Below are 11,057 nucleotides of genomic sequence, written 5' to 3' on the forward strand. Positions count from 1 at the left end.
CAATTTAGTCCGTCCCCCAAAGATGTCATCTTCCCTTATTCAATACACTTTTGTTTTTATTAATCTCACCTATAAGATCTCACTTAAATAAAAACAGTAATAATATATATTTTTTTAATAAAAAATAAATTATAATAAATAAAATGGAAGAGAGAAAGTATTTTGATGGCGGAGAAGAATAAGATTGTGGCTTCATGTCATGGGGCCCACAGCTGGGTGACCCATCAGCGGGCGGAGTATAGTGACCCATGTTAAAGAAAGTTGCCAAATTCCGAAACAGGTTCAAGGACCCTAAATCTTGGAGAGCCGCCTTTGTGGCTATGAAACTTGTAAATTGGATAGGCCTTCTATGGTTTATATTGCCTTACAATAACAATATCTTCCACTTCATTAAATTAAATCAAATACTACTCTTATCTCTTTTCTACTTCAATTCCAAGACAGCACTCATGGAAGATACGCCTATGCCCCACAAACAATTCAATTTGTGGTTTCCCTCTCTTTCCGTTTCTAGTTTAACTTAGTTTAATATGTTAATGGAGAAATTTTTATACACTGACACTGATAGATTATTATAGTATCATACAAAACTACCTGTTATTACAGGTTAACTTAACCAATTTTACACTTTTAAGAACATACATTATGCTAAGTTTGGATGTATTACCCGTAAGAATAAGTAATGAGTACCAAATGTCATATGATTATAAGATTTTAAACACTATACTTAGTGGTTAATTGACTTTAACATGGGTAAAAAGAAGAGGATATGGAATATGAGTCAGCTGGCGCCACAAGGACCATAAATTTATCCAAATTTCTACCACCACCCAAACCCCATCTTCAAATACAGACAAAAACATTCACTACAACTCTTTTGAGAGAGTGTGTGTGTGTGTGTGTGTGTGTGTGTGTGTGTTTGGAAGACAGCTGCAATGGCTATGGCAATAGCTCTTCGGAGGCTTTCATCTACAGTTGACAAACCCGTTAAGCATCTCTACAATGGTGGCTCTCTCTATTACATGGTTCGTCTTAACTTGTTTATTTACATTGCCACCTACTCCTTCATTTTAATTTATTCATTTACTTTCCTTTTCACTTTGTTTCACTAAGAATGCTCTTCTTTTTTGGCATAAATATTTCACTTTCTTAAATTCCATGCCCAGTGCTCTGTTTGTCGTTGTCAGCTTATTGATTAATTCGTGATGTTGTTGCAGTCATCTTTGCCTAATGAAGCTGTATATGACAAGGAAAAATCTGGAGTCACTGTAAGCTCGTGATGAATTGGAAGCAACGTGTTATTTGAACTTATACTCCTTTTTTTTTCATTTCTGACTTGAAAGCCTGAATCTTTTTCAGTGGCCAAAGCAGCTGAATGCTCCTCTAGAGGTTGTTGATCCTGAGATTGCTGACATTATTGAGCATGAGAAAGCCCGCCAATGGAAGGTTCTATCTTTTTCTCTTTCTTTTTTTTCTCCTTTTTCCCTCATTTCTCACTCACTCAAATTTTGTTCATTTACTTAAACTGATAAAGCTTACGGCAAAGGGATTAAGGCTTACTTCATTGATCTTACAGTTTTGGCTACCATTGGAGCAGTGCACCCCCGACCCCCGCTGCTTGTTTCAGATTGCAGCAAATTAGAAAATTTAACAAAGTAATATTTGTCTGGGATTTGAATCCTGGTTTGCCATGGTTTTCACTCACTTTATTGTCCTCTGGACCACACCTTTGAGTGTAAATGCCTTTTAGAAATAAACTTATCAATCTTCTGTCAAGAACATTGAATGCTTAGCTAAAAAGTCTTTATCAGAAATAAAAAGGCTAGCTACAAATTATATACTATATCTTATTTCTTTTACTCTTCTTATCACACATAGCATCTGTTTTTGCTGGTTGTCTTACTTTTGTTTAAGATGCAACGAAGCAGTTAGAACTTAGGTATGGAAGTTAAATGTCTTAACAAGGTTCAAAATGCTTTCTTTAGGGGCTCGAACTTATTCCCTCAGAAAATTTCACTTCTGTTTCGGTGATGCAAGCTGTTGGATCAGTCATGACTAACAAGTACAGTGAAGGATATCCTGGTGCCAGATACTATGGAGGAAATGAGTATGCAGAATTTTCTATTTTTCGTTCTTCTAAGATTTTTGTCATTAACCTGTATTTTCTGTCATATATCAACTTCAGATTTTCTTTTCCTATTATGAAAGAATGAGTGGCTGTTCAGGTACATAGACATGGCAGAAACCTTATGCCAGAAGCGTGCTTTGGAAGCATTCAGGTTGGATCCTGCAAAATGGGGAGGTAATAAATTTCTTTCATTTAGAACGTAGTCCTCTGATTATATTTCATAACCTAAATAGTGCTACAAAATAAAAGTACCCATCCTCAATTAACTTTTCGTGATTGCAGTGAATGTGCAGCCTTTATCAGGATCACCCGCTAATTTTCATGTTTACACTGCATTGCTAAAACCTCATGAGCGAATCATGGCTCTTGATCTTCCTCATGGTGGACATCTTTCTCATGGATATCAGGTGCTTCTATATTGTTATTTCTCATCCTAAATGACTGGTTTTCTGGCTGTCGTGAACTAATACTATTGCTTAAAAAAGTGCTTGCACTTAAGACGCTTGCACTAGTGGTTTGCAGCGTAAATGCTATACTCCTTCCAGAGTCCTTTGTAAAGGGCAACTAATGTTTCCTGTGGCTTCTATGAGGCATTTTGCTTATATATATTACTTATGTTCTTTTATTTTAGCATTCTTGTGGATGAAGAATTTCTCAGATTTAGTCCAACTCCCCATAAATTTTATCTGATATGTGAGTAAAGGACAGTTTAAACTCAAATGCTGTTACACGTGTCTGTATGCAATTTCTATCAGGTTGGTTCAGATATTGCATTGATCTTTGTTAGTCAAGATGTTGTTGATGCTTTGCCACTCTAGAGGACCAAACTTCTCTACTTTAAGATCAAGCATGATCTTAAATCTGGAAGAGTTTACCTGTAAACTTGAGTAATATGAAGTTCATCACATGTGAACTGATGCATATATGAGTTCATGTACCTCTTGTCATACATGTTGTACAGATCTGGAGTTAAAGTCGGCTTATTTCGTGGATAAACTTGATTTCTTCTTTCTAGTACAATTATTGTATGGTTTAATGTTAATTACATTCATATATAGGGTTGTCTTATGTTATGTTTAATTATCACAGACTGATACGAAGAAGATATCTGCAGTCTCTATATTCTTTGAGACAATGCCATACAGACTCAATGAGAGCACTGGCCTTATTGACTATGATCAGGTAGTTTTCTGCTTTCTTATAGGTCTATTGATTTAACTTCGACCATTGACCCTCTCCTTTTGAATGGTGTACCTATATAATCATATTGAATATTGTAAATCCAGTTTCTTTTTAAGAGTTTGCTGTCATTTGATAAAAGTTCCATGGAGGCACAGAGCATAATATAACATGATGAAAACTAAAAGTAACGTAATGCGCTATCAGATTGATCCGTCCTTGATTCAGTGCAATGATTTCCAGATTACTTGTTATTAGTAGGAGACAATAATTTGGAGCTGACATTGCCTCCATTATTACATTTTTCAGATTAGTTCGATGTTCTTCTACTTCTTATAACTGATTTTTCATCTGGTTTATAAATGTTTATTCAGATAATTAAGTACTATTGAAGGCTGATCTACTTTACTTCGTGCTTGGGATGTTACATTCTTATTAACAGATACCTACTCTTTTTGAACACTTTCTAACTCTTTATTTTTCCATGCAGCTTGAGAAAAGTGCCGTACTCTTTAGGCCAAAATTAATTGTTGCTGGTGCTAGTGCCTACGCACGTCTTTATGATTATGAAAGAATCCGGAAGGTTAACTTTACTTTAACATAGTACAATAACTACTTAGGTGTCTATATCAACTTGATAAACTTTAGAGACGGTATTTGAACTTGTGCCTTTTTGCATATCTGGCAGGTTTGCAACAAACAGAAAGCTATCTTGTTAGCAGATATGGCACACATTAGTGGATTGGTTGCAGCTGGAGTGATTCCATCACCATTTGATTATGCTGATGTTGTCACTACCACAACCCACAAGTCCCTTCGTGGGCCTCGTGGTGCTATGATTTTCTACAGGAAGGGTGTTAAAGAGGTTAACAAGCAAGGCAAGGAGGTTAGTTGAAGATCAGACTTCCACTTAACTGTCACTCAAGCGTCAAATCTTTTAATATTTAACCAGTTCTTTAGGACTCATTTCTACTTCCTGGCTTAGTCTAAGAGACATATGGCCTACTAGCTAGTGTCAAAACTAATAGCATAATTATGCTAATTTTGAAGGTTTTGTACGACTTTGAAGACAAAATTAACCAGGCAGTCTTTCCTGGACTTCAAGGTGGTCCCCACAATCACACCATTACTGGCTTGGCAGTTGCCTTGAAACAGGTTTCATATCTTTACAACAGCATTTTTGATAGTTCTGTTAATTGTAAAGCAACTGGCTAAGTAAAGGATCTTCTTATTCATTATTTAGGGACGTAAAAGATCTTTGTATGCTTGCGGTGAAGTAAGCCTTTTGAGATTTAATAGCTGAAGGATTTTGATCTTAGTTCAGCAAATGATTTTGTGAAACAAGTAGAAGACAGAGCACTTATTGCCCCAGAATTTTACGAACACCTGTAGATAGCACTTCTGATGTCTTACTATATCGTATTTTTTTTGCTCAAAGTGTGAAAAACATATGATTATATGAAGCAGCTTTTCAAGGAATGCAATCTAAATCTTGAAAATGTCTACAAACAAAGATGAATGTAATTTATGTACTACTGAATTCGAAGAGTTTTGAGGTTCTGGAAGAACTGACCTCTCTAGCCATTGGAAATTCTTCTTTCTCCTTGTTAGCTTCAACACTTTCTGAAATAACTTCACTAACTCGGAAGGCATTCCATTTTGCTCATGAGTATTTTTTAGGTAAATATCAAAATTGTTGTTATGGTGCTTGTTCTTATTTTTCTTCTAATCCTACTAAATGCAGGCAGTGACTCCAGAATACAGAGCTTACCAAGAGCAAGTCCTCAGCAACTCCTCAAAATTTGCCCAGGTATGAGTCGATGAAATATGCAGTTCCCAATAGAAGCATATTAGTGAAATTTAACCTATAAAATATGGTTGAGTCATTATCTCCCTAATATTGCTTTCTTCATTGCTGCTGCATATTTTTCAATCTTGCAGGCTTTAGGGGAGAAGGGCTATGACCTTGTCTCTGGAGGAACCGATAATCACTTGGTTTTGGTGAACCTGAAAAACAAGGTAAAGTACGAACTCTTAGGACAAGGGAGAAACCTTCCTCTGTGAGTTCTCTGAAAGGAGTAGTAAATTTAACAACTGCTTTTGATGAATTAAATAATTAAGCAACGTAGTTATTACTGTTAACTCCTATAAAGATCAGATGAAATATTAGTGCATGAGGTTGCTTCATGTTTATATATTGGGATTTGTTATGCTTTGTAGCGGAAGAAATAGTAAACTGCAAGTAGTAAGCCTTGTCCTGTTACAGGGCATTGATGGTTCCAGGGTTGAAAAAGTCTTGGAAGCTGTACATATTGCAGCCAACAAGAACACAGTTCCTGGAGATGTATCTGCCATGGTCCCAGGTGGCATCAGAATGGGTAAGACACCTATCTCTATGATAGTTTCTTCATTTAGTTATTCTTCCTCGTAAACTAGCTCAACAAAACTGTTGCAAATAGGAACTCCTGCACTCACTTCTCGAGGATTTGTTGAGGAAGATTTTGTAAAAGTTGCTGAGTTCTTTGATGCTGCTGTGAAGATAGCAGAGAAAGTAAAGGCTGGAACTCAAGGTGTGTATGAGTCCAACTATAAACGTTTATGTTCTGTGCACTGACGGTGTTGGAATGGTTAAATTGACCTACTGCAAGATGTAACTCTCCATATTAAGTTTGATATAGTAACCTGAAAAAAGTTATAATCTGCAATGACCAGTTAGATTTTACTGATAGTGTAAATATTTGTATCACTGTCAGGATATATGAATTAAATCTCGTAAAACTATACCTTGTCTGTAGATGTCCATCTGAATTGTTATGTATATATAAGTATGTGTTGTTTCCTTTTGTTATCACCCTTTTAGTTCTTTACAGCAAGAGACTAAGATTAGTTAACTCAAATGCTTGCTTCATTTGACTCTCTGTTGATTTGTTAACGGCGAACTACTTTCACAGTCACCATAATATCATCTTTTTGTATCAGGGACAAAGTTGAAAGACTTTGTAGCAACGTTAGAATCCAGTGCTCCAATCAAGTCTGAAATTGCAAAACTCCGCCATGATGTGGAGGAGTATGCTAAGCAGTTCCCGACAATTGGTTTTGAGAAAGAAACAATGAAGTACAAAAACTAAGCATTTATAGACATGGTATGTCATTGAGGTACTTTGTTTCATCATGAACTGTGTCCGTCTGAATCAAAATTTATAGAAACATTATATGAAAGAGAATTGGACATGTTTGTTTTGCTTGAGTAGTAGTTCAGACTTGTGGTTATTTCCTTGCTCTTCATTTTCAATGGTGCGTCATTTGTATTCATTTCCCTTATGTGGTTTGTTCGTGTAGCAGGCACCTAATATCCAGCTTCATAAAGGTGAAAGGGGAAGAATCCAACCATGGCTTGCTTTCAAGTACATGTTGTCATGCTTATATATGTAAAGAAATCCAGCAGATGTTGGTTCCTGTATGTGCAATTTGTATATTGAACACTTAACAGTCCAACTGAGCTCCTTTAAAGCAATAAACTGTTGTTACCTTTCATGAATTTTCTTCATTTGCAAGTGGGATTCTGTTCTCTCAATGCTCTGCTTAATTCCCTTGAGATTATATTACGGTCATGCGGCACCTGACAGTGAATGACAATAACCTACTGGACTACAAGCCTACCATATTAATGATACCGTTCGGTTGCAAAAATAGTTTTGCACTTGTGGGTAGTCAAATAGTTTCTTGACAACCGATTCTTAAAATATTTTAGAATCATTTTTAAGTGTGAAAGAAATTGACGTACCATACCTTTCAGCAGTTTCTTTATGTGTATTTACTTTTTTTTTTTTTGAGTGAATTCCTAAATAGTCACGAATTTTTTTAAATATCACTTATGTTTCATTGGACCATAATATTATTCTACTATCACTTTTTTTCTTAAAAATTACTAAACACCTTAAAAGTATTCTCTCTCTTAGTTGTCATGTCATTAAAATCATATTTTTTAAAATAATAAATTATTTAATTCATCAAAATTATAACTTTTTTTTAAAATAAAATATTAGTTTAATTTTCATGCTTAGGAATTCTTTACCACACTTAATCTTTACCATATTATTTTACATGTAAATTAAAATCTCTAGATAACTTATTTAATTTAGTGATACTGCTTTCTTTAAAAAACAACTTATCTTTATAGACAATTATATATAAATACTTGAATGATCATCTAGGAAAATAACTCTAGAAAAAAGGTATAAATACCTAAGTATGAGAATTTCTTCTTAACAAACTAATGTATTTTTTATTAACGAGGATGCCACGCATCATATTGGGGTAGGATGGTTGAAATGGAGACTTGCTTCGGGAGTTTTATGTGATAAGAAGGTGTCCCAAAGCTTAAAGGTAAGTTCTACAGAGTGGCAGTCCAACTGGCTATGTTGTATGAAGCGGAGTGTTGACCAGTTAAGAAATTCCACATCCAAAAATTAAAGATGACGGAGATAAGGATGTTGCGATGGATGTCTAGTCAAACCAGGAAAGACAGGGTGAGGAATGAGATTATTCGAAAAAAAGGTGTGAGTGGCCGATGGAGAACAAGATGCGAGAAGTAAGATTACGTTGAAAAGGGGTTCGGATGCTCCAGTGCGGAGGTGTGAAACACAGGCTATGGAGGATTTTAGGTGGGGTAGAGGTAGGCCGACGAAATATTTGAGGGAGGTGATTAGGCATGATATGGAGCAGTTACAGCTTACGGATGATATGACCTTTGATAGAAATGTGTGGAGAATGCGGATTAGGGTAGAGGGTTAGGGGGTGGGAGTGCGTCAGTGTTCTTTATTTGTGTCTAAAGTTTCTTGTTCGTGGTATTGAGTGTTGTCTATGATTTCGGATTTATAGTTTTAGTGTTATTTTGTGGCTCCAGTATTATCTTGTGACTAGCGTTGTTAGTTTATTTTGCATACTGCACAAGTTTATATGCATTTATGTTGTTTTTGTTATATTGTATTGGATCTAAGTTCGGGGTCTATTGGAAACAGCCTCTCTACTTCGCCCGAGGTAGTGGTATGGACTGCGTACACTCTACCCCCAGATCCCACTAGGTGGGAATACACTGGGTATGTTGTTGTGGTTGAAATTAATGTATTTTTTTTAGAAAATTAAGATTATAGTTTTGGTTAAATGAGTTTGATGAGTTAATATGTTTTATTTAATTTTTTTAAATAATGGTTTATTGATATGACATGCTAATTAGAAACGGATGAAACTTTTGAGGTATTTAGTCGTTTTTTGAGAAAAAATATTGATAATTGAGAAATATTATTGTCTTAACAAAAATAAAAGTGATTATTATAAGTGACTCAAAAAATATGGATAACAATCAAAGAAAATAACTCAAGAAAAAATAGAAAGTTTCAAGTAATGGTAAAAAATTTCTAAGCATAAAGATTTCTTCTTAATAAATTAATATTTTTTGTTAAAGAAAAGAATAAGAATGTAATTTTGACTAAATAAGATTGATGAGTTAAATAGGTCTATTATTAAAATAAATAATTTAATGACATGGCATGCCAATTAGAAGAGAAATGGCATATGAGATATTTAGTTTTTTTTTTTTTTTTGAGAATCATAATGATAGTTGAGTCATATTATCATATCTAAAAAACCAAAAGTAATTTTTGTAGGCAATTCAAAAAATATGAATGACCATTCAGAAAATAACTCTTGAAAAAATATACGTCAAGTTTTAGTATCAATAAAGTTTTTCTAAGTATAAAAATTTCTTTTTAATAAACTAATGCATTTTTTCAAAAAGAAAAGTATAATTATATTTTGATTAAATGAGTTTGGTGAGTTAAATAGGTTTAGTATTTTATTAATTTTTTTTATTAATGACATGGCATGCCAACTAAGAGAGAAAAATATTTTTAAAGTGTTTAATATTTTTTTAGAAAAAGATGGATAGTTGAGTGATACTAGTTGAGTTTGATTATTCACTCTTATTTTTTAAAGTAAGCCTCTATTTCATAATAAATGAATTGTTGGATTTTGACATAAAGATTAAGGAAAAAGCATTAAAGACATAAATTTAACACAACTTTTCATTTTGATCCAAAAAAAAGAAAAAACTAATCTTGTAATACCTTTTCAAAAGTTAATTGGTTGTCAAATCATAAGGATAAATTTGAAAAAAAAATTCAATGATTCACTTATTTTAAAATACCAATAAATACCCCAATAATTCACTTATTTCAAAACGAATGGAGTATATGAATTCACACCAAATTTTGGTATGAGGACGCTTGTACCCTGACATTACCATTCTTTTTAGACAGGTTTACAAAACTAACAAGTTATCTTGTGTTTTGCACTTACAATTTGCCTTTTCAAAACAAGACTCCATAAGTCCATATCGATAAAGCAAAATCAAGTCACCATACTCTTTGATAGACCAAGGCAATTTGACATATATACTATGCCATCCATGGGAACAGGACCATGTATCTCTTTCAAACTCCTTTCATCAAAAGGAAATGCCTATTACAGTAAAATCTTATTTTCGTGGCAGTGTTTGTTTAAAAATTTTATGACTGTTATAGAAATATGTTGTTATACATGTCTACCGGTGTTTGACATTCAGATTTCATTTAGTTATTATGAATAATAATAAGCAAAATTATAAAGAATATGAATACAAAAGAGGCAAACGTTAGTAGCATTTTTCTCGTGAAGTTATAAAATAACTGGTGTGCACCATTTGAATAAATTTTTCTATTAAATTAGATATTTGTGTAGACATTGAAATTTTGTGGGCTTTACAAAAAGAATTCAATTTTGATTAGAGTTCTTGGGCTACTTTACCCTAAATCTAGCTTGATGGCTACTCAACCTAAACCCTAAATTATGCTCAGTATCCTACAAATTCACGGGATATTAACAAAGAGAACAACAATCTCCAGTATGCCCAATATCCCACAAATTCACGGGATATTAACAAAGACTTGATGGCTACTCAACCTAAACCCTAAATTATGCTCAGTATCTTACAGTATCTTACAAATTCACGGGATATTAACAAAGAGAACAACGATCTCCAGTATTCCACAAATTCATGGGATATTTATAACGATCTCCAATATCCCACAAATTCATGGGATATGGGATATTCATAAATATCAAAACCTCTCTTCTTGATAATCAAATACATTCATGGGATATGAGATATCCACATTCAAAATACATTCATGGGATATTCATAAAGATCAAAACTCTCTCTTTTTGATAATCAAATACATCAAGAAGACAAACCCTCCTTTCATGGAGATCAAATCCAAATGTTACTACGTTAGTAAAATACGCCACTAATGACCCTCAAATTGCGGAGAATTTCATAGCCAAATTTTCATACATTCGAGAAATATGCTACTGACGGCCCTCGAATTACGGAGAAAATAAAGAGAGAAGAAAATCAAATCCAAATGTTCCTACGTTCGTAAAATATGCTACTAACGACCCTCAAATTATGGAGAAATTCATATCCAAATCTTCATACATTCGAGAAATATGCTATTGACGGCCCTCGAATTACGGAGAAAATCAAGAGAGAAGAAAAGAGAGAAATTCATATCCAGATCTTCATACATTCGAGAAATATGCATCAAGAGAGAAGAAAAGGGAGGAACAGATTTGTACCCACAATCATTTATCAATAAAATTCTTGCTTATTCATATTTTTATTTGAGGTTGAAATTTATTTTTCATAAATTAA

General features: G+C 33.8%; 1 protein-coding gene across 4 annotated transcripts; it reads left to right on the forward strand.

The window, feature by feature from the left end:
- Positions 1-289: 289 nt before the first annotated feature.
- Positions 290-6,841, forward strand: LOC107860120 (serine hydroxymethyltransferase, mitochondrial). Of its 4 annotated transcripts, none has more exons than XM_016705367.2 (16): positions 290-1,025; positions 1,218-1,268; positions 1,360-1,446; positions 1,986-2,107; positions 2,226-2,302; positions 2,411-2,535; positions 3,218-3,310; positions 3,798-3,890; positions 3,996-4,193; positions 4,358-4,462; positions 5,052-5,117; positions 5,249-5,326; positions 5,574-5,685; positions 5,767-5,877; positions 6,287-6,450; positions 6,650-6,841. In XM_016705367.2, the coding sequence occupies exons 1-15, from the start codon at positions 936-938 to the stop codon at positions 6,433-6,435; spliced, it is 1,557 nt and encodes a 518-aa protein (XP_016560853.1). In that variant the 5' UTR covers positions 290-935; the 3' UTR covers positions 6,436-6,450; positions 6,650-6,841. The 4 variants fall into 4 exon arrangements, with proteins under 4 accessions (XP_016560853.1, XP_016560854.1, XP_016560855.1 ...); XM_016705368.2 differs by having other exon boundaries at positions 416-1,025; positions 6,287-6,463; positions 6,647-6,841; XM_016705369.2 differs by having other exon boundaries at positions 416-1,025; positions 6,287-6,463.
- Positions 6,842-11,057: the final 4,216 nt, after the last annotated feature.

The sequence above is a fragment of the Capsicum annuum genome, chromosome 2 (genome assembly GCF_002878395.1).
Source record: "Capsicum annuum cultivar UCD-10X-F1 chromosome 2, UCD10Xv1.1, whole genome shotgun sequence".
In the NCBI taxonomy this organism is placed as follows: domain Eukaryota; kingdom Viridiplantae; phylum Streptophyta; class Magnoliopsida; order Solanales; family Solanaceae; genus Capsicum; species Capsicum annuum.

Excerpts from the sequence above, each read along its gene's own strand:
- LOC107860120 (XM_016705367.2), top strand. The coding sequence starts at position 936 with ATGGCTATGGCAATAGCTCTTCGGAGGCTTTCATCTACAGTTGACAAA. Across the intron at positions 1,026-1,217 it reads GTGGCTCTCTCTATTACATG|TCATCTTTGCCTAATGAAGC; the intron begins GTTCGTCTTAAC and ends ATGTTGTTGCAG. Across the intron at positions 5,878-6,286 it reads AGTAAAGGCTGGAACTCAAG|GGACAAAGTTGAAAGACTTT; the intron begins GTGTGTATGAGT and ends TTTTTGTATCAG.